The sequence below is a fragment of the Dipodomys spectabilis genome, unplaced genomic scaffold (assembly GCF_019054845.1).
Source record: "Dipodomys spectabilis isolate Male_0828 unplaced genomic scaffold, ASM1905484v1 ptg000771l, whole genome shotgun sequence".
NCBI lineage: Eukaryota > Metazoa > Chordata > Mammalia > Rodentia > Heteromyidae > Dipodomys > Dipodomys spectabilis.
This window is the reverse complement of record NW_024871448.1, coordinates 518,335-541,885: the sequence shown is the minus strand read 5'-3', so window position 1 is coordinate 541,885 and position 23,551 is coordinate 518,335. Positions and strand designations below refer to the sequence as shown.

The window sequence follows — 23,551 nt, the reverse complement described above, 5'->3', positions numbered from 1 at the left end:
AATTCTAACTGCCCTGGAGCCTCTACTCTGTGGCACTATCTCAGTCAAGAGGATGATACCTTTGGGGAGCTAGGATGGGTACCCAGGATCTGTTCCTATTATTCTTGCAACTTTTGAGGATCTACAAATATTTCAAAATAAATGGCTTAAAAGAAAACACTGGGCACTGGTGTCTCATGCTTGTAATCCTACTTAGGAAGCTGAGATATGAGGAACACAATTCAAAGCCAACTTGGGCAGGAAAGTCCATCAGCCTCTTATCTCCAATAAACTTCTAAAAAGTTGGGGGCTGGGAAGGTGGCTCAGTGGTAGAGTGCTTGCCTTGCATGCCTGAGGCCCTGGGTTCGATTCCTCAGCACCACAGAAGCAAAAAGAAAAAAAAGCCGGAAGTGGTGCTGTGGCTTAAGTGGTAGAGCGCTAGCCTTGAGCTGAAGAGCTGAGGGACAGCACCCAGGCCCAGAGTTCAGGCGCTACGACTGGAACCCCCCCCCCCAAAAAAAAAAATAAATAAAAAGTTGGAAGTGGAGCTGGGTCTCAAGTGGTAGAGCACTAGCCTTCAGAGACTGTGTCCAGACCCTGAGTTCAAGCCTTAGGACTGGCACAAAAATCAGGCAAGCAAGCACTCAAGCAAGCATGCAAGCAAACAAGCAAAAAAGTGGATAGCATCTAATCTAAATGATTACTTTGTGACTATTCTTCTTTGTCTTACGAGCCTCACCAGGGCAAGGCCTTGCCTGAAAACCTAACTTCTCCCTTCTTCTTCGTCCAGAAAATTTCCACACCCCATTTTCTTCTCCTATACCAGCTCACTTTTGCCCTTTGCTCCTTCTGTCCACCTTCCTTCACCTTTTTTTTTGGTCGGTCGTGGGGCTTGAATTCTGGGCCTTGGCGCTGTCCCTCAGCTCTTCAGTTCAAGGCGAATGCTTTACCATTTGAGCCATAGTGCCATTTCCAGTTTTGAGTGGTTTATTGGAGGTAAGAGTCTTATGGACTTTCCTGCTCAGGCTGGCTTCAAACCGTGATTCTCAGATCTCAGCCTCCTGAGTAGCCAGGATGACAGGTGTGAGCCACCAACACTCAGCCCCTCACCTTCTTCTAAGCAGTAGAAAGAACCAGTAAATGGCCTTGCCAAATTGGCCACAATGGCAGGCTCTGGGCTCTGTAGCACAGGGCCCTGGGCTGGGTACTGGTGCTACCTCTAGCACGCTCTCCTGACAACTACCTGTCCTATCAGAACACCTAAAGTGTTTAAAAAGTAGCAGGTTGAAAGGAACTCTGATGCCACCATGCTTGGAAAGGCCCCAAAGTCCAGTTGACTTTATCTCGTTTGCTGGGATTTGCCGCAGTCACCTGCCCAAGGGTAGACACCATATGTCACTTCTCACAACAATCAATTTTACAATTACCAGTTGGAAAAACAACACCCAGTAAGTACTGTCACTTGTAACTGATCCATTTCAAAGAAAGTGCCACTGCGAGGGACTAAAGCAGCAGAAATGCAAATGCTAGCACTTCTTTTATGTTTTATGTTTTCACTTTCAGCTGCCTTTTACTTCCATGTAGGGGAACGAGAGGAGAAATGTATAATAGAAGATATTCCAAGTGACACATGGATAACAGGTAGGCAAAATGAACTCTGTATTTTATGACTATTAGGGCAATTTTCTTAAAGTCTATATTATCTGATAATGAGAATAATGCCATGTGACTTTCTTTTGATAGTTTATATCAAGCTATAAATACTTGACTGAAAATTACCTCAAGAGTGAATTGTGTAATTTATAATATAGAACGTCTGGGTCTTTACAGAATCCAAGCTTGATTTGTTTTCCTAATTATCAGGTTTCCTTAGGTAAAATAATATCTTAGGCTGGGAATGTGGCTTAGTGGAAGAGTGCTTGCCTAGCGTGCATGAAACCCTGGTTGGATTCCTCAGATCTACATAAACAGAAAAGGCCAGAAGTGGCACTGTGGATCAAATTGTAGAGTACTAGCCTTGAGCAAAAGAAGCTCAAGGACAGTGTCCAGGCCCTGAGTTCAAGCCCCAGGATTAAGAAAAAATAAAGAATATCTGGTGCCATTTAGCATGCTAATTGTGGCTGAACACTCAAATATCTATGAGGCCTTTAGACTAATCTAGTAAAAGGAGCTGAAGCACAAACCCACAGGAGGAGCCCACAGCATCTCAATCTTGCATTGAATATGCTGAATTCTCCTTCCAGATCACCTTGGCCACTACAGGTCAGTGTTGTACTTTCAAGAATAATAACCTCTCCTGCAAAAGTCAAATACAGGCAGCCAGGACTGAGGTGGAGAGCGCTGTGTGGTGGGCCTTGAGGTGAACAAGGGGCAGGGAGACATGAGGGGGTGAGTGGTGTGATCAGCCCCACCTCACCCCACGATGGCAAGTATGCTGGAGGCTGTGGAAGCTGAACAACCCCTAGGCACACACAGGGGTGTGTACCTATATATATATGTATGTACACCATAGCCTAGCACCAGCCAGCACCATGGGCAAGCCCCAGCCCCTCTGCCTCTCCCTGTAGAACGTGATGATGACACCATGGCACCCATTCCTTTGGTTTTTGAGGAGAGTTAACTTTTGTAAGGCTTTCAAACCAGGACAGCACATCACCAGAGTGACATACGTCACCAGAGTCTGCTCAGTGTAAACTCTGGCAGCAAGTACAACCTGCTAGGGGAAATCCCCAGTGCAGCTGGCCATTTTCCTGGTAACTCATACATTTTCCAATCTGCGTTTCAAGGAGAGGAGGAATAATAGTTCTGCTGGCCTTGCCTGCCACCCTGTGGCCACCAGCTGGATAGACCTGACCTGCCGCATATTTGTGGCAGCAAGCTAGAGTCACTGAGCCCCTAGAGACATGGGAGGTAGGAGGGAGGATCAGTGAGGCAGGACAGTGCTCTGACAGTTGTGAATATGAAGGTCTTATGTGTCTGACCCCCAGTGCCTACCCACACTGTGTCTGCCTCAAGTCTCTTCTCGTCCTTGCTCCCTTGGACACGCAGGGGCCTTCTTCCTCACCTTCTGCCTTTCTCTTCCCTGCTCCCTCATGCCCTTACCATCGTTGTCTCTAAGTCTCCCCTCTCTTCCCTCTACTCTGCAGTCTCCTTAGCAACCATTCATGCCACTATGTGATTTTAGAGCTCAGTTTTCTTAAAATAATTCTAACTATAGCAAAATCTGGAAACATTTCATAAGGTTTAAAAAAAAAAACTTGCCAGGCGATAGTGGATCAGGCCTGTAATCCTAGCTACTCAGGAGGCTGAGATCTGAGGATCATCACAGTTCAAAGCCAGCTTGGGCAGGAAAGGCTGTTAGATGTGTATCTTCAATAAACCACTAGAAAATCGGAAGTGGTCCTGTGGCTCAAGTGGTATAGTGCTTGCCTTGAGCTGAAGAGCTGAGGGACAGCGTCCAGGCCCAGCGTTCAAGCCCCACAACCAACAACAACAACAACAACAACAAAAAGGTTGTTCGGTACTGGTGGCTCACACCTGTAATCCTAGCTACTCAGGAGGCTGAGCTATAAGTATCATGATTCAAAGTAAGCCCAGACAGGGAAGTCTATGAGACTCTCAGAAAACCGGAAGTGGTGCTGTGGCTCAAGTGATAGAATGCTAGCCTTGAGCACAAAGAGACTTAGGGACAGTGCCCAGACCCTGCGTTCAAGTCCCAGGACCAGCAAAACCAAGTAAGTAAAAAGACACTGGTTGACTAAAACCCCAAAAATAAAACAAGATATCAGAAAGAGGTATACAGAAAGGGACTTAAAATAACATTATTAAAGAAAATAAAGAGACAAGTGCACAAAGTGGATGAAAATATACAGAATTTTAACAACTGGAATCTCTTTGAAAAGCTAAGTGGACAAGCAAGAATGGGAAAATGCAATCATTTGAAATTGAGAACTCACTGCAAGGATTCAACAAAAATTTGGAAAAGGAGATTAGTGAAGATTAGATTAGCAAATCAGATCTCAGCAGAAAAAGGAAAGAAAGACCAGAAAAGAGATACACAGCAGACAGGTTAACTATAACCCCATATGGGAAGATGAGAGAATGGAGCAAGAAGCAATATCCAGAGATTTGGAAATGTATGAAAGACATCAACCCAGAGATTCAACGAGCTCAGAGTACCCAAAGAGAATAAATGCAGGAAAAACCACACTTAGGCAGACTGTAGTCACACGGCCGAGAGGCAACCATGAAGAGCCTCAAAGACCGACCCATAACATTTATTTGATGTGCCGAATACTCTAACAATTTACTCCAAAATACAATTTAGATGTTTCTTTCAACACATTCCATTACATATTTACTTTTTTTGTTAATATTTCTAAGGTAGAACCTGACTCAGTTCTGCTGGCTGCTTGATTATCAGGGGGCAGCTGTGGCCAGGTTCTCTGGAGCCAGGCACATCTACACTGCTGGTGTTGACTGGTGTTGACAAATGACTCTATGTTCTCCAGTGAACATCTGCAAAACCTCCAGGTGCCTGGGATGCCCTGACTTTATGCCACACACAATCTTAAATGCAAGTGTCAAACACTCCAGGGTAAGAAGTGTTCACCACAAGCATGCTTACTTTTGAAATCATTAAACTTTAAAATGCTCTGCAATTTGTGGGAACCTGAGACGACTGCTCCAGGGCTCCACCTAGCCCAGCAAGAGCACTCGCCAGCTGTGTCCTATCTCTCCTCCAGCTCTTAGGACCAATAAACACACGTAGAAAGTTCAAGCCTGATGACTCGGAGTCAGTTGCCAATATAGAGGTTGTAAGGAATCTGAGGAATTTAGCCCTGACTAAAGGACAGGTTTTGAAGATACTGGGCATGGTTTGAAACCACATTTATTGTCTGATAGGCAGAGGCCTGTCTGAGAATGGAGCCCCACACCAGCTGGTTTGCATCTGATGCCACAGGTGCTCCAGCAAGGTCAGCTCCCACAGTCTTGGACTTTGTTTCTGACTTGTCAACCTGGCTTCTGGGAATTTGTCCTGAGCTTGCTCCAAAAATGAGTGTGGCTTTGTCTCTGGCCCCCACCCCCCCACTCCCACTCTATGAAGGGACATTCTTGAGATGAAGAGGCCTGAGCTTCCTACAGGACTTGTCACCCATGCACTGCTAGGCAAGGCCACTCCAGTCAGATGTAGGGTAAGAATCTCCTGCTTTATGAATTTGCCCAGAAACTCCTATATCAGATATCTTCTGCATATTGATCCTGTTTCTCTTAGTTATACTGACCAGTGCTCCTTAAAAATCAATTCCAAATCATCTTAAAAAGCAGAATAAATCAGTTTTGATGTGAGTCGGGGGGTGGGGGGGGAGGGAGATAAACTCTGGCAATGGTAACTACCTGTTGTTAGTTACTCTTGCCTGGCCAGTTTAAAACCACTTACTTGCTAGTCTTTAGGAAGTTTTTTTTCTTTTTTCTAACCATTATCTATCAGCTAGATATGGAAGAAGTACCAGGGAACATGGTGTTCACATAAGAAGACAGTTCATTAAAGAGAAAAGGTTAAGTGTTGACCACAGGCACATTTATTTCCAGTTTTGAAAACAAACTTTAAAATGCTCTGCAATTTGTGGGAACCTGTGACTGTTGTTCCAGGGCTCTACAAATAAAGAGACCTGGTGGAACTCCACTCTCTGTCAAAGCATGTGCTATTTGTCTAAGTACCCCTCTTACTAGAAACCAGGAGAGGGATGAGAAGATACCCCTCTTCAGTATCGTCAGCTTGTTGGGAGCTCCTGGAAGCAGATCCTGAGCCAAAGGATTCAAGTATCAGTGATATGCCAAAGAAATGCTCCCAGAAGGAAGTGGAAGAAGCTGTAAGTATGCTTTCAGGTTAGACTAGACCTGTCTGAGCCCCAGAGATGCTCAGGAACACAAGATGACTATGGATGCATGACCTAGCAATTTAACTTATAGGTCTACACTCCAGAAAGTGAAAGTAGAGCTTCAAATAGACCCTTGGATGCCAAGGTTCATTTACTAGCTACAAGGGCCACATGGTTAGAACTATCTAAAGGCCCAGCAACAGATAAAAGGGAATTCAATTTGCTGCTTCTTGGTGATGACAAAATAATAAGTAACTAAGGATAAATGTAATGACCCAACAGCACACCATGTCTACACTGAAATGACAAGCCAGAAATGGAGGGCCATATTACATTCATAGGATAGAAAAAATGGGAAAAAATGAATACATTCTTCACAGAAGATATCAGAATGATGAAGAAGTGAATAAGACGGTGCTCAAGTGCACTATTCACCAGAAAAAAAAACACATACCAAATGCCCTTGTGGGAAAAACAAAAATGTGACAGAAAACAAAGTATACAAGCCAATATGAGTGCTTACATACTCACAGTGATGAGCAAGAGCCACTATTTAGATATTCACCAAAGTTGAACCCAGATACAACTTGTGACCAAGTAGTCACAGAGAATACCCAACAGAAATGCAAAATTTGTCTCCAAAAGATATATACAAGAATCTTTACAGTAGCAGCACTTATAATAGCCCCAAACTGCCCATCCATAAGACAAATGTAAAAGCAAAAACTTACCTTATTCTAAAAATGGACAAATACATTGGACACATTGGTACATACCTATAAGTCCAGTTACTCAACAGAGGTAGGAGAAATAAAATCCGAGGCTGGTCTGAAAAAAGCATAAGAATTTATGTTAAAAACAAAGAGTCTGTAGGCATAGCTCTTGTTCAAAAAGTGAGAGCTTGAGTTCAAACCCCAGCACTACCAAAAACACCCGCAAAAGTATGGACTATTAGTGACAGCAATGATAATGCAATGGCCTATACCTGCATATGACAACACAAACACAAACACTGCACAATAAGCACAAACACAAATGTTGATTAAAAGAAGCTAGATTCAAGAGTATACGTAGTCATGTAAAGTAAAACCTCAGAAAAAAATATCTTTGAAAACTGGAGTAGTAGTCTTTGTGGATGTACATGTGTGTATGTGTGTGTGTGTGGGGGGGGGGGGGTAACTGGCAGCACAGACGGCTTCCAGGAGGCTGACGGGGTCTGACCAGGATTTCAGTCTGTGGTAACACATTGTATATGCTGAAGACTGAAGCATACTCCCTCTACTTAGATCTTCCCATTAGCCAGGAATGGTCCACACGGGATCTCCATGTTCATCGCCTCTTGAGAGCAGTGGTTTCATCAGACACAGAATGACCACCTAGTGTCTGCCACATGTACTCAGAACTAGCCAGTGATTTTGGATCTTCCTCCAGCTCTACGAATAGATCTCAATTGGGTAATAGGAGAATATTTAAGACATAGGAAAATTATCCCCCAAAATGCTAGATGGAAAAATCAAAGTCCAGAGAGAATGTACATTGATACCATTTTATAAAATATATATTATAGGTGTACACTGAAAGGGTAATACTGAATGCTAAAATCTTCTAGAGGAGATTTTCTTCCTAACACTCTTACAGTGAATATGATTTCTTTTTTTAATATCAAGCTAATGACCCACAGTTTCATCTCAAGTATTTTCAGTCTGGAATTACTGGGGCAGCCACATCCAGTTCACTGACGTCTCTCAGGAGGGCAAGCTCACGTCCCACAGACCTGCATGCATGGGCGCCCAGTGTTCACTGAGCTGAACACCAAGAGAAAGGGATCTGGAAAGTGAGTTCTGCCATGCCAAGAGACTCCAAGTTCTGGGATTTTCTGAGGAGTGGGAGGACTGGTTCAGCACTGGCATCCGTACCAGTCAGGTCTGAGTGAGGAACAGGCTATGACAGACTTAATCTCAATTTGGGAATCAACCCTGCTGAGGTATAACCTCAGTTCTGCCACTTATCTCAAAAATTTTAAGTTACTCACTATAAACCTGAGCATTGTTACACCTGATTCACAGGTGTAGTACTGAATGCAAGAGCTGACAGAGGTACATTGCACCTTAAAGACTCAATAACAATGCAAGAAATCATCAAGTGAGCACACAGAACTCACAATGTGCTAAGTTCTGAATCAAGCAGCACACAAATCTAACTATTTACTCTTCTTACTGGAAGAAATGCCATATTTGTGTTTTATCAATGGGGAACCAAAGACACAGCATCTTGCCTAAGTTGAGATACTTGTTAAGACCTGGCCAGTGAGTCCTACTGCCTCTTGCCATGCTGTGGGAAGAGAACAAGGACCTGTCCTGTGCTAAGGTGATAGGCTTCTTCTGACAGTGAGAAATGCTTCTCTTCTGCCATCCACTGGCAGTCTGAGGCATGTCATCTTCCTCTGTCCCTCCTGTTCATGAGGGGTGGAGTAGGCTGGCAAGTACTTAGGACCAGAGGATCCCAGAAAATGAGAATGACAATCACTGGTATCCATTTTGATAACTCAAGGCCATATGCTAGGGACACTGGTGTTTTTAATGGGGAGACCAACTGGCATTAATTCCTTCAAAATCCTTTATTGAACATATGCTATAGGACACACATTCATTCCTGTTGATTATGCTGTTTGGCATTCTACATCCTTGATTTTCCATCTATTTACGTTCTATGAAATACTGAAGTGCCAACAATGTGGATTTGCCACTTTTGTCCCACAGGTTTTGAAGCGATATGGTTTAGTACTTTGAGGATGGGCTGTATCTTCTTTACCATTATGTCTCTTGTCCCTGGTAATTGTCTTGCTCTAATGTCTACTTTATCTGGTATTTATTCAGTCAGCCAAGCTTCAGCAAAGTGGTATCAGAATAGCATATATTTTTAATTTCTCTACCTTTAATCTCTCTGTAGTGCAATAATAGTACAGTATACAGTATTACTGAAACGGATTTTCTTGTAGGCTGCACTATATTGTGTCACTAAAAAATCCATTTTAGCTGGGTGCTGGTGGCTTATGACCATGACCCTAGGTACTCAGGAGGCTGAGATCTGAGGACTGCAGTTCAAAGCCAGCCCGGCTGGAAAGCCCTTGATGTTCTCATCTCCAACTAATCATCAAAAAGCTAAAAGTGGAGCTGTGGCTCAAGTGGTAGAGTGCTGGCTTTGAGGGACCCCCGCCCCCGGCCACACACACCTCAGGAACAGCACCCAGCTTCTGAGTTCAAGCCCCAGGCCTAAAAAAATCCATTCTAAAGGGGCACCAGGGGTTCGTACCTGTAATTACAGTTACTCATGAGGCTGAGATCTGGGAGATCACAATTTGAAGCCAACCAAGGCAGAAAAGTCTATACTGTTTCCTTAACCAGAAAAAAAAAAAAACAGGGCTGGAAGTGTGATTCAAGTGGTGAGCTTGAAGCACTACATTCAAACCCTAGTACTGAAAAAAAAAACACTGGCAAGTTTTGTCTAATATCTGTTGGGGATATTACATATAACTACTGATAGTAGGAGCTAGGTCTACAATTTTATTGTTCTCTTTTTGTCTCCTGCTTTCCGTTCCTTGTATACCCTGAATATTTTGTAATATTCCAGTTTGCTTTATGTGTAGTGTTTTTCACTATATTCTTTTTTGGGGGAAGGAGGGGGTCTGGTCATGGGGCCTGAACTCTGGGCCTGGGCACTGTCCCTCAGCTCTTCAGCTCAAGGCTAGGGCTCTACCACTTGAGCCACAGCGCCACTTCCGGCTTTTTTTCTTTTTGCTTATGTGGTGCTGAGGAATCGAACCCAGGGCCTCATGCATGGAAGGCAAGCGCTCTACCACTGAGCCACCTTCCCAGCCCTCACTATCTTCTTTCTACAGCACTCACAAATAGCTTCACATATTACCAATCCTTATTACTAGCATCAGTATTTTTCTATTTATTTTTAATTAATTTACTTTATTGTCATTATGGAGGTGATGTACAGAGGGATTACAATGGCGTGAGTCAGGTAATGAGTATGTTTCCTTGTTTCCTCATTCTCTCCCAGTCCCGCCCTCCCATCTCCACCTACAAGTTGTACAGTTCACTTTCATCAATGTTCATCGAGAACTTTTAATTTTATACTTACATATTACAAATGCATTAACATTTTATGCAGTACATTCAACGCTAGTTATATGCCATTCATCCCCAATAAGCAATTTACCCATATATGAATCTTTGAGACATCAATCCTATGTATGTATCACTTTTATCATTTCACATGTGACACTAAAGCAAAGTAAGCAAGTAGTAGACTCAGGATTCAACCCCAGGTCATGCAGTGCCTTCTTCCTTAGCTTCATGAAACTGTCCAACAGTTACATTTTAGTATTAGAAACACATATATCTTATCTTCCACTCCCTCCATTCCTTCAGCTCTGGGCTCCAATGTCAGAGAACCCTTTCCCGAACTTCCCTGCATATTTCAAAGCCTACATCATGTCTATGCCTGCCACCTGCCTTTCCTTACAGCACTAATATCCTGTCACAGCCTTGCCTGTTTTGCTTCTGGCTGTATGAAAGCTCCACGGGACATGGACTTGTTAACTGTGTCGCTTATGGCCTCAGCTCCCAGATCAGTATGCATTTTGAGAAGTGAATGCGATATGTTACGTGCTCAGCAAAGTAGCTTGAGTATAAAAAATGCTAGCCATTTTTTAATTCCCATTGTACCTTCCAAGGACATAAAGGGGAAGTTAAACCACATGATAGCTATCACACATTGGGAAGAGAAAAATCTGAGGTGCTATCAGTAATTCAAACTTTAGTAGGAGCCTCTGAATTCAGACAGTGAAATGAAGGAGTCAACATAGCCTACACGTGCCTCAGGAAGAGATTCTGTTGAGCATCTGGGGTCTGTTACAGACGGAAACATGAACAGTAGGGCCACTGTGGGCCTGGGGGGTGGGGAAGAACAGGCCCAGGAATCATGTCTCCCAGTGCTGACCTGGTGTTTACATTCTGTGTAGACACATGTAGATTTATTTCCAGGAGTCCTCATCACCCAAAGATTTAAGCAGGATATATACTGCTTCCATTTCTCTAAATACCAAACTGAATGAAGTGGCTGACCAAGTCAATCAGTCCATGAGGACAGACCTCAAATGTCTCTCCACTTCCAATACCCAACTCTGCCAGATAAACCTGCCACAGAAGCCATTCAAATTAGCAGTATGATGCAGACAATTGATAAACTCATTTTACTTAGCTGTTCTTGCTTAATATTACTCTTATAATAATGCCTTATATTTTTGAAATAGGAACATTCAAGGTTCAGCAATGGGACATAGGCAGACAGAATTTCCTTGACTCTGCTCCTGGTTTGGGGATGTTTGTGACTATTACAACTTACAACGATGAGGTAAAATATTCTTTTATGGTTGTTACTACAATTTTTCATTTGTAAGAATATGCATGTTGTGCCCCTCACATTTTAAAACTCTACAAGACAATATTTATAAATGCCAATTAAGCTGGGCACTAGTGGCTCATGCCTGTAATCCTAGCTACTCAGGAAGCTGAGCTCTGAGGACCACAGTTCAAAGCCAGCCTGGGCAGGAAAGTCTGAGACTCTTATCTCCAATAAACCACTAGAAAGCCAGAAGTGGCACTGTAGCTCAAGCAGTAGAGCTCTCATCTTGAGCTGAAGAGCTGAGGGATAGTGCCCAACCCCCACGACCGACCAAAAAAAAAAAAAAAAAAGCCAATTAATTTTTACATAGTTCTGAATAAAGATGTGTCACAGAAACTCAGAAAGGGCCTATAATCTAAAAGCTAATAGACTAGATAGCTTCTTCACATAAAAAATTTAACAGTGGGGGCTGGGAAGGTGGCTCAGTGGTAGAGCGCTTGCCTTGCATGCTTGAGGCCCTGGGTTCGATTCCTTAGCACCACATAAGCAGAAAGAGCCAGAAGTGGTGCTGTGGCTCAAGTGGTAGAGTGCTAGCCTTGAGCTGAAGAGCTGAGGGACAGCGCCCAGGCCCAGAGTACAGGCCCCATGACTGACAAAAAGAAAAAAAAAAAGGAAAGAAAGAAAAAAATTTAACAGTGGCTGGGCACCGGTGGCTCACACCTGTAACCCTAGCTACTCAGGAGGCAGAGATCTAAGGATCACAGTTCAACGCCAGCCTGGGCAGGAAAGTCTGTGAGGCTCTTATCTCCAATAAACCACCAGAAAACCAGAAGTGCTGTGGCTCAAGTGGTGGAATGCTCGCCTTGAGCTGAAGAACTGAGGGACAGCGCCCAAGCCCAGAGTTCAAGCCCCACAACTGACAAAAAATAAATAAATAAACAAATAAATAAATAAAGTTTAACAGCAATCCAACGGTGATCCTATACTAGTGATCCTGAGGCGTATTGATCTTTCAGCAGAAGAGGCAGATGTGCCGAAGTGCAAGAGTCAGGAAAGCCACCTCCTTCCTGTCTCCAATCTGGAGAGGCTTTCTCCAGCAGTGCAGTAAGTAGTCTCTGGGACTGTCATACAGACCAGAGACCTCCTGCTCACTAGGGAGTTTAAGAATAGCCTGGGAAACACAGCAAGATCTCCACTCTCAAAAAAATTCCCCAAAACAATGTCTTCTCTACAAGAGAGGAGGGATATATTCCCTCATTCTATAAACATTCAACAAATACATATTGTTGGCCTGATAAACGTCCAACCCCCTTCTTGCCCCATAGGCTGTATTTTTAGAAATGTTATTGCCACTGGAAGATGTTTACCAAGAAACAGCTCTAGTTTACATTTCTTAGAATCCTAGATCCCTTACCTCCTTATTTTTGTGCCAGTCCTGGGGATTGAACTCAAGGCCTGGGTGCTGCCGGAGCTTTTTTTTTTTTAATATAATTTTATTGTTATTATTAAGGTATTGTACAGAGGGGTTACCATTTCATAGGTTAGGTAGTAAATACACTTCTTTATTGGGCAATGTCACCCCTTCCTTTGCTTTCCCGTTTTCCTCGTCCATCCCTGCCCACAAGTTACACAGGTCATTTCCCACACTGTATACTGAATACCATGATTGTATTTGTTTACCCTTCCTCCCTCCCTTTTGGCATCCCTTCTTTGCTCCCCCAGAAAGGAAAAAAAAAAAAAAAAAAAGCAAAACGGACTCACCACCACCACCTCAGTAATGTTTCCATTTTCTGGAATTCTTTTCAATAAGTAGTAATTTAAATGCTCAGAGAAGTTACATCTTTGGATTCCTTGTCTAAGGGTTTCTTCTGTGCACGTGCATGCGTGTGTGTGTACCCACAGTACTGTATAGGTTAACACCTCTAGTTATATTTTAGATCTAGCTTCCACATATGAGAAAATATGCACTACTCATCTCTCAGCTTGGCTTACCTCACTTAGTATGATTTGTTCTAGATCCATTCTTTTCCCTACAAATGACATAGTATTATTCTAATGGATGAGTAAAATTCCATTGTGCATATGTACATTTTTATTGTTGACACTAGGGCATCTGGGCTTTATCTATAACTTGGCTATTGTGAATAGTGTAGCAATGAACATGGATGTATGTGCAAGTGTCTTGTATCCTGACTTACAATGTTCCAGGTAGATGCCCAAGAGTGGTAAGGCTAGGTCATAGGGGAGTTCTATGTTTAGTTTTTTGAGGAACCTCCCAACGCCCTTTCAGAGTGGTTTTACTAGTTTACATTCCCACCAACACTGTATCTGTTCAAATTCTTGAGATTGGTCAATCTAGCTGGAGTGAAACGGAATCTCAAAGTTGTTTTGGTTTGCATTTCCATTATGGCCAGGGATGTTGAGCATTTCCTCAATCTGTCTGTTTGCCATTCTTACTTTGAAGTGTCAGTCCTCCAACTTGGTCTTTCTTCCTCAATAGTGTGCTGGGTATTGGGGAACTCTTACATCTGCATATGAACATTAGAATCAGACTATCAATTCACAAAATAATTTGCTAGGATTTTATTGGTACTGTGTTGAATTTATCGCTCAAGTTGGAAGAACTGACATTTTGACGATGTTTAGTCTTCTCATCCATCAACATAGACTCCTCTCCATTTAACTCTTGGATTTCACTCATTATAGTACCACTAAATTGTTCACATTGATCTTGCATGTTTTTCTAGATTTATAAATATTTCATTAAAAGGGTGCTAATGTAAACAGTATTGTGTTTTTACACACTCTTATTTGTTCATTATCCATCAAAGAAATGTGATTCACTTTCATTTATTAATCTTAAATCCTTCAGCCTTGCTATAATTGCTTATTAGTTCTCAGTTGTACAATTACTTTGAATTTTATACATAAATCATATCATCAATGAATAAAGACAGTTTTATTTCTTCTTTCCCAATCTGTCCTTCAATTACTCTTCTCATTGTATAGATGGAACTTTCAGCACAATGTAAAAACACTGGTGCCAAGAAGTGGTATCAAGCCTTCTTCTTGATCTTAGGGGAAAGGCTTTAGGTTCTTATCTTTAAGTATGTTGCTATGTTGGCTGTAAGTTTTGTAGATATTATGCATTAAATCAATTAAGTCCCTGTCTATTCTTACTTTAATGGGGGACTTTAAAATTCACAAGTAGACATTATATATATATATATATATATATATATATATATATATATATATATATATATATTTTAATCTGAGATGGACTCAAACGTAGTACCTGATGCTTTCACTCACTGGCTAGCACTCTAACTGAGCTATGCTTCCAACTGCTAGACATTGCATTTATGCAAAAGCTTTTACTGTATCAGGATAACATGACTTTTCTTCTTTAATATATTGATATGATGAACTTTATTGTACTTTTACAGTACTGGTGTTTGCACTTGGCCTCACAATTGCTAGGCTGACACTTTCACTTGAGCTACGCTCTCAGTCCCTCTGTTGCTTTAGTTACTCTTCAGATAGGTTCTCCTGCTTTTGCTCAGGACCAAACTCGGATGGAAATCTAATCTTGCCTGTCTCATAATGCCCAGCTCTGGTTCTGAGATAAGATCTCATCAGCATTTTGCTCAGACTGGCCTCCAATTATGATACCTCTATGCCCTCAAGTAGCTGGGATTACAAGCTTGAGTCACCACACCTAGTGTGATGAAGTGTTGTTTGAATGTTTTAAGCATCATTCATTACACATCATTATCTTTTTTCACTTCTTTTGAATTTGTGATGTATGTTTATAACTATTGACAGATTTCTTGTAGCTTCATCTTGTTTGGTGTTAAGTAATACTGGCCTCATAAAATGAGTAAGACTGGGCACTGTAGTGCATACACACACACTCCCAGTACTCAGGTGTCTGAGACAGGAGGATTACTTGATCCCAGAAACTCAAAATCAGCCTGGGAAATATGAGACCCTATAATAACAACAAGGAATTAGGAAACATTCTTTCCACTTCTAACTTTGAGATTTACAAAATTAGTATATTCCTTCCTTAGATGTTTTGTAGAATTCAGCAGTGAAGTTGCCAAGACCTGATACTCTCTGGTTTGGAATGATATTCATTCTTGATTCAATTTCTTTTAGTGTACATAGGGCTATTTGGAGTTTTAGAAGATTGTGTCTTTCAAAACATTGGTCCATTTAGTTGGCAAAGTTATCCAAGACATTTCTTTATTATCCTTTTAATGTCCCTGGGATCTAGAGATGTCCCCACTTTCATTTCTGACATTTATATCCTCTTTGTTCTTAGTCATTTGAATTTATTGATCTTCCCAAGCAATCAGCTTTTAGTTTCACTGATTTTTCATTATTTCCCATTTTCTTATGTCTATCATTTTTTATCTTAGAATTTTAGTTTCTCTCCTACATTACCCACTTTTTCCTTAAATGCTGTCTTTTTTTCCATCATAGTTTTTAACATATGTCAGTTTTTAAAAATTCCTGACCTGCTGGGTACTGGTGGCACACGCTTGTAATCTTAGCTACTCAGGAGGCTGAGATCTGAGGATCGTGGTTCAAAGCCAGCCCAGGCAGGAAAGTCTGTAAAACTCTTAAGTCCAACAAACTACTAGAAAACCAGAAGTGGCGCTATGGCTCAAGTGGTAAAGCGCTTGCCTTGAGCTGAAGAGCTCAGGGACAGAGCCCAGGACCAGAGTTCAAGCTCCACAACTGACAAAAATAAAAAATAAATTAAAATTTAAAAAAAAACTCCAGACCTGATCATTTCAACATCCTTGCCATATCTGTATCTGTTTCTGACACTTGCTCTATCTCTTCAAAGTCTTTTTGTCTTTTAATGGGAACTGATTTGTTGGTTGAAATCCAGACATAATGTGCCTAATACAAGGAACTCAGTACTGTCTCACAGAGATAGTTGTTTTAAATTTATTATTAATTGAATTTAACAATGGGTTTTGTTGAAATATTTTTGCACATATAAAACGTACTTTGCTCATATTGTTTCTCCCCCTCAATCATTCAATCCTGTTCTCCTTCCCTTTCTTACTCTTTCTGTTCCCAAATAATACTCCTCTACTTTCATGGCTCAAAAAACCTAGATTCCACATATAAAAGAAAACAAACAATATTTGTCAGAATTTATTTAGTTTAACATGATCTCCAATTTTGTATTTTCCTTCAAGTGACATGTTTGTTCTTTATGCCTGAGTAAAACTCCACTGTATATATATACATTTTCATTTATCCATTTATCTTTTATGGGCACCCAGGCTGATTATATAATTGTGAACGATGCTGCAATAAATATGAGTATGCTGCCATCCCCAATGTATGCTGACTTTGGTTCCTTTGAGTACATGCTCAGGATTGGCGCAACTGGATGTGGTGGTAGGCTTTTGAGGACCTCACTGCTGATTTCTGTACTGATGCACTTACTTAGGTCCCTGCCAACAGTGTCTGTGGCCCTCCCCTTCCAGCCTCACCAGTATTTGTTTTCTTTATAGATATTCTGAATAGGGTAAAATAGAATCTTAATGTAGTTCTGATTAAGGATTTTGAACATTTTTTGTGTATTTATTGGTCATTCGTACTTTTTCTGAGATACTGGCATTTGAACTTCGGGCCTTGAGCTTGCTAGGAGGCACTCTACACTTGAACTACACTACAGCCCTTTCTGCTTTAAGCTATTTTGGGGATAGAATATTGTTTTTGCCCAGGTTAGCCCAGACCACAATCTTCCTATTTATATCTCCTGCCCAGTGGGGATGATAGTCACACGCCACCTTACCTAGCTATTGGCTGAGACAGGCTGCCTCACTCAGTTTTTTGTTTGCACTGGCCTTACACTGAGATCTCACCCAACCTCTACTCAGAGTAGCTTAGTTTACAGGCACAAGCCCTGTACCCAGCCCCATTTGCACTTCTCTTGAGAACGGCCTGTTCATTTGTCCACTTAGTCTGGATTACTCATGTTCTCTTTCCTCTTTCACTTTTTTTTTTCTTTCTAATACCAGGGTTTGACCACACAGCCAGACTAATGCCTGGCTGGCTTGCTTACACAGTTGGCCTTCTACTATTTTAGCTATGCCTCCACCCTGGCATTTTGATGGTTATTTTTGCTTGGGCTGGCTTCCAGCCTTGATCCTCCATATCTGTGCCTTCAGAGTAGCTAGAATTACAGGGGTGAACCACCAGTGCCTGGCTCAATTATTTGTTCTTTAGGTATTGATTTTTTAATTTCTTTATGTATTCTGGATATTAATCCTCCATCAGATAAATATCTGGCGAAGAGTTTCTTTTCTGCAGGCTGTCTTTTCACTCTGATAATTGCTTCTCTTGCTGTGCAGAAGCTATTAAATTTAATGCAATCCTATTTGTCAATTCTTGCTGTTATTCGTGAGCTACTTGGAGTCCTATTCAGAAAGTCATTGCCTTTGTTTATATACTGAAGCGTTTCCTCTGTTTTCCTCTAGAAGTTTCTAAGTACCAGGTCTTAAATTAAGGTCTTAATCCATCTTGAATTGATTTTTGCACAGGATGAGATAGGGATCTAGTTTCAGCCTTTCACTTGTGGTTGTCCAGTTTTCACAGCTCCATTTATTGAAAAGACTATATTTTCTCCAACTATGTTTTTTGCACTTTTGGGTCCTCTAGTCTATTCCATTGGTCTTTTTATCTGTTTTACCCCATTATCGTTACACTAAAATTTTTGCTTGTGTATTTCTGCCCTGGTAGATTGTAATTCTTCACACCTATCTATCTGTCTAACTTGGGAGAGGCATTTGAGATTCTAACTATCTAACAGATCTAAGAATTGTTATTCAGTTTGTTCCACTTTTACTTGTTAAGATGGAATGACAACTTCTAAGCTCTATTATAAAAGAGCATGGAAATCTTTTGTATAGATGTAGGTTAGTATTTTCTTTTAATGCTGCTTCAGTTGGCTTTCCTAAAATGGAATCTCCTATTGAAAAGCACTATTATTTAAAAATACAGTATTTCTGTTAATAACATCAAAATGAAAACCCCTTAACACGTAACTATCTACTTCAGCATTTTTATAGAGTAAGTTTCTTGTACGGGGACAGTTATACACATTTTTGTAGAATTATAGTGATTTTAAAAATTTGTAGCTTATTTGGAGCAGGTCTCACTATGCAACTGAGGCTGCCTTAAACTCAAGATTCTCCTGTTTCTATCTCCCAAGTGCCAGGGTAAGAGGTGTGTATACTAATATCCAGTATCTTTAATACATACTATACGACTGCTTTCTAAAAAAATTGATCAATTTACATTCCCACCAACAACATTTGGAAAGTATTTATTTCTCCATACTAACCAAGAACTTTAAAATCCTTACCAATAAGACAATGTCTTTGGATTTTTGTTACTTGCAAGGCTGATTTTTTTATGTTTATTAACTAAATGATTTCTGGGATTGCATACTTTTCAATAGATTAATATGAAGAGATCAGAGTTGCAGGACTGGGATTTGAACTAAGGACTTCATATACAGACCAACCACTCACACCATATCTCTAGCCGTTTTTGCTGTAGTGATTCTTAAAAATTGTTATTATAAAGGTGATATACAGAGGGGTTACCATGAAATGATAATGAGACACTTCTTTTTAGACAACGTCAACCCTTCCTTAGCTCTCTCTTAGGTATAGTAATTTTTTTTGGGGGGGGGTCTGGTCGTGGGGCCTGAACTCTGGGTCTGGGCGCTGTCCCTCAGCTCTTCAGCTCAAGGCTAGCACTCTACCACTTGAGCAACAGCGCCACTTCCAGCTTTTTTCTTTTTGCTTATGTGGTGCTGAGGAATTGAACCCAGGGCCTCATGCATGCAAGGCAAGCGCTGAGCCACCTTCCCAGCCCCAGGTCTAGTAATTTTTAAGATAAGGGTCTCACTTTCTGTGCAGGCTGGTTTGGACTGAAACCTTCCCACATAGCTTGGATAACAGGTACATACCATTATGTCTACTTTTTTTTGGATGAGATGGGGTTTTATAAACTTTTTGCCTGGGCTGGCCATAATCCTTCTGATCTTAGCCTCCCTAACCAGAATTGTAGGTAGGAGTCACTAGTGCCCACCTAAGTTTTTCCATAAGAATGGAAAGTAAAGGGCTGGGAATGTGGCTTAATGGTACAGTGCTTGCCTAGCACGCCTGAAGCTCTGAGTTCAATTTCTCAGTAGCACATAAACAGAAAAAGCCAGAAGTGGCTCAAGTGGTAGAGTAGTAGACTTGAGCACAGAGAGGCTCAGGGACAGTGCACAGACCCTGAGTTCAAGCCCCAGGATTGGCCAAAAAAAAATGGAAAGTAGAGAATGATAAAACTTAAACTATCAAAATTTTCAACCCTAGGTATTATTATCAAAGTTATTTGGTGCACAAGGGACATTCTACTTTACTTCACATTCACCTGGTGAACACATCATTTGCTTAGAATCTAATTCTACACAGCTTGTATCCTTTGGAGGGAGTAAGCTGGTGAGTATGTCTCCCATGCCCTTGTTGAAGAACACAGCATCACTATTCAAGCCTGACATTGGTATGCAGAACCATTACACTGAGACTGGCTAGAAACTTACTGAAGTCCTGTGCCCAAATCTCAGTGCAACAACCACAGAGGGAGCTGGAAGGTGTTCAAAGGAGCGCCACAGAGTTGATTAGAGAGTCTGAAAAAACAAGAATTGTGAGGGGAGGCTAACAGGACTGTGATTATTCAGGCTTGAAAACAATTGAAGGCTGAAGAGTGAATTAATAATGGAATTCTAATAAAACTCTTACATACTGTATGGTGCTTGGCTATTTTCTAGTATTGAGAACAGATGAAGAGAATTTGTACTTTGGAATACAATATTCGGCTATATGTAAATAAAATTTTCCTGAAGGTATTATCAGCACCAATGGCATTTACCTTAACAGTAAATTTGATATTCAGGAATGCAAAAATACACTTCCAGGTCAGTGGGTTCCACTTAATGCATTATTACAAGAAAGACCAGAAAGGCTATTGAGTAGAATACAGAATAGAGTATCAGTCAGGATAAAAGAGGAAAGCAAAAATTAAGTACTACCTCACTCACAAAAAGGAGCACTACAGAGAAAGGAAGGGGAGGAGGGAGGGAAGGATACAAAGAGGAAGCGTGGCAAAAGATGAATTGTTTTTAAAATCTGCAGTTTCTTCTGTTTGTACAGCGTATCCACTTAGATATTCGAGTTGGAGAACATGACCTTGATGCAGCAATTGCTCAGGCAAAGGACAAAGTTAATAAAGTTACTTTCAAGCTTGAACATCTAATTGAACAAATTGAGCAAATACTCAAAGAACAAAACTATCAAAGGGTCAGTCTGCCTGCTCAACTTACTTTATCTCTTCTTGCCAAATCCCCTGAACCGAGGAAAGAATGAACTGCCTGTTCCTAGTCTCTAATCTGGAACTGTGTGGATATGCAGGGAATGGGGAGAGCAATCTTTCTTCTATTTGGCCATGAGTTCCTCTAGGAAAGGGGGCTGTGGCTCATTTGCCTTTTTTTTCTCCCATACTTACTTAGCAAATACACAGCAGCAGAGGGTGAGAGCTTTTAGAATGATTATAATTTAAGTGTTGTCACACATATTCCATTTATTTGTAGAGATTCAAGTATGCTCATATTCTAGAACACATTTTTTTTGGTCGGCCGTGGGGCTTGAACTCTGGGCCTGGGCGCTGTCCCTCAGCTCTTCAGCTCAAGGCAAGCGCTCTACCACTTGAGCTACAGCGCCACTTCCAGTTTTCTGGTGGTTTATTGGAGATAGGAGTCTCACAGTCTCTCCTGCCCGGGCTGGCTTTGAACCGCGATCCTCAGATCTCAGCCTCCTGAGTAGCTAAGATTACAGGCGTGAGCCACCAGCGCCCAGCTCTAGAACACATTTTTGTTCTTGTGGTATCAAGTGTTTTCTGAGTCACTGTCCTCAGCAGTTGGTAGTCAGACATGGGCTCAAATCACATACTAAGCCTCAGTTTCTTTATCTGAGAAATAAGGACAGCAGATAATTAGGTAAAGCCAGTTGGTGCTTTACACAGCCCTTTGCATGAAGTAAGGACTCAAAGATACAAGTCCATCAGTCAAGGAACGTTCATTTTGCCTGATAGACAGCAGGAAAAAATATATATAAATAGAAGTCTTTGACATTTTAAATCAAACTATAGTTTTACAAGTTGGTTTTTACTGTTTTATACTTGGTTAAACAACCACGACTCAGTTAGATACTACTACACTTTGGTAGATACAAACTGGATAATTTTTAAATACCTTGAACATATACAGCAAATACATTAACTGTTTTAAGAAACTAAATCCATCTATTTCTCTTCTGTATAGGCTCGTGAGGAAAGTTTTCGAATGACCAGTGAAGATACAAATAATAATGTTTTATGGTGGGCTTTTACACAAATATTAATCTTTATCGCAGTTGGAATTTTTCAAATGAAACACCTTAAAAACTTCTTCATAGCTAAGAAGCTTGTTTAAAATGTTTCTGATAAAAGCAAATAATCTGCATAAATTATTCTTGTGAATGAAGTATTTTGAATTACTGTGCTTTTTTTTTTTTTTTTTTTTCCAGTTGTGGGGCTTGAACTCTGGGCCTGGGTGCTGCTACTGAGCTTTTCAGCTCAAAGCTAGTACTCTATCACTTGAGCCACAGCGCCACTTGCGGCTTTTTCGGCTTATGTGGTACTGAGGAATCAAACCCAGGGCTTCACACATGCAAGGCAAGCACTCTACCACTGAGCCACCTTCCCAGAACCTTATTGTGATTTGAATAAATCAAAATACCTGCATAAATATATATTACTTTCTATGATTTCAATAATATCAGAGGTTGAAATTCATGCTGTAGAATTACAATACTGAGAAAATGTTACACTATGTAGCTTCTGATTTTTTAAAAATAGCACATCATCTTATTTTAAATCAGCACTAATAGAAATAAAATATGAATTATATATGTAATTATTTTCAATTCAACAAATCAGTTTATAAGTACAACGCATCCTGATCATTCTCCCCTATCTTTCCCAACCCCACCCATACCCTCAAGTTATGGGGTTGCATTTTCACTTATGTACATTGAATAATAATGACTAAACTCATCCTCCCTTTCCTCTCTCTCCTCCCTCTAAAGCTCCTCCCAACAAAACTTGTGTCAGCTTCCTGGTATTTACTTTATTAAACTGTTCATTAGTTGTTCAGGAGTTACGCCATTGAAATCCTCTCCTGAGTATACCATACTTGAGTCAATTTGTTAGAATACAGCTGCATATGATCCTGTATACGTTTTCATATTGTTTAGATCTAGCTTCCACTTATGAGTGAAAACAGGCCACTTATCTACATATTGTACACATGTCATTTTAAGTCTTTTTAGTCACCAGATATTTAAAAAATATACAAATGGATAAAATGGACCCTAATTACTTGTATTTAACTCAACACATAAAAAACACTATATGGTTGAGGTAAGGTGCCATGGCTTTGACCTATGATCACAGCTCCAGGAGGCAGAGACTTGAAGGGTAACGGCCAGATGGAGCAAAAAGTTTTTGAAACCCTATGTCAATCACTATCTGGGTATAATGGTGAGAAGTATGAAGAGGAGGATAGCAGTCAAGGCCAGCCTGAACAAAAATGTAAAACCCTAGCCTGAAAATTACTAAAGCAGAAAAGGGCTGAGGTACTTGCCTAGCAAGCACTGTATAGTGTATCCACTTAGATAATCAAGTTGGAAAACATGACTTTGAAGCAGCAACTGTTCAAGCAAAGGACAAAGTAAATAAAGTTACCTTCAAACTTGAGTATCTTATTGAACAAATACTTAAATTGCGCAAATACTCAAAGAACAAAACTATCAAAAGGTCAGCCCACTTATTGAACTTTTTTTTTTTGTTTTGGGGGGGTGGGGGTCTGGTCGTGTGGCCTGAACTCTGGGCCTGGGCGCTGTCCCTCAGCTCTTCAGCTCAAGGTTAGCGCTCTACCATTTGAGCCACAGCGCCACTTCCGGCTTTTTTCTTTTTGCTTATGTGGTGCTGAGGAATCGAACCCAGGGCCTCAGGCATGCAAGGCAAGCGCTCTACCACTGGGCCACCTTCCCAGCCCCTTAAACTTCTTTTATCTCTTCCATTTACCATCAAAAAGGCCCTGAGTACCATTAAAAAACTAACAACAACAACAAAAACCCAACTAGGTG

At 40.9% G+C, this 23,551-nt stretch overlaps 1 protein-coding gene across 2 annotated transcripts; it reads left to right on the top strand.

Moving 5' to 3' along the window:
• Positions 1 to 1,461: 1,461 nt before the first annotated feature.
• Positions 1,462 to 21,890, top strand: LOC122102200 (transmembrane emp24 domain-containing protein 11). Of its 2 annotated transcripts, XM_042672776.1 has the most exons (5): positions 1,462 to 1,620; positions 11,185 to 11,285; positions 19,682 to 19,807; positions 20,519 to 20,665; positions 21,685 to 21,890. In XM_042672776.1, the coding sequence occupies exons 1-5, from the start codon at positions 1,497 to 1,499 to the stop codon at positions 21,832 to 21,834; spliced, it is 648 nt and encodes a 215-aa protein (XP_042528710.1). In that variant the 5' UTR covers positions 1,462 to 1,496; the 3' UTR covers positions 21,835 to 21,890. The 2 variants fall into 2 exon arrangements, with proteins under 2 accessions (XP_042528710.1, XP_042528711.1); XM_042672777.1 differs by lacking the exon at positions 19,682 to 19,807.
• Positions 21,891 to 23,551: the final 1,661 nt, after the last annotated feature.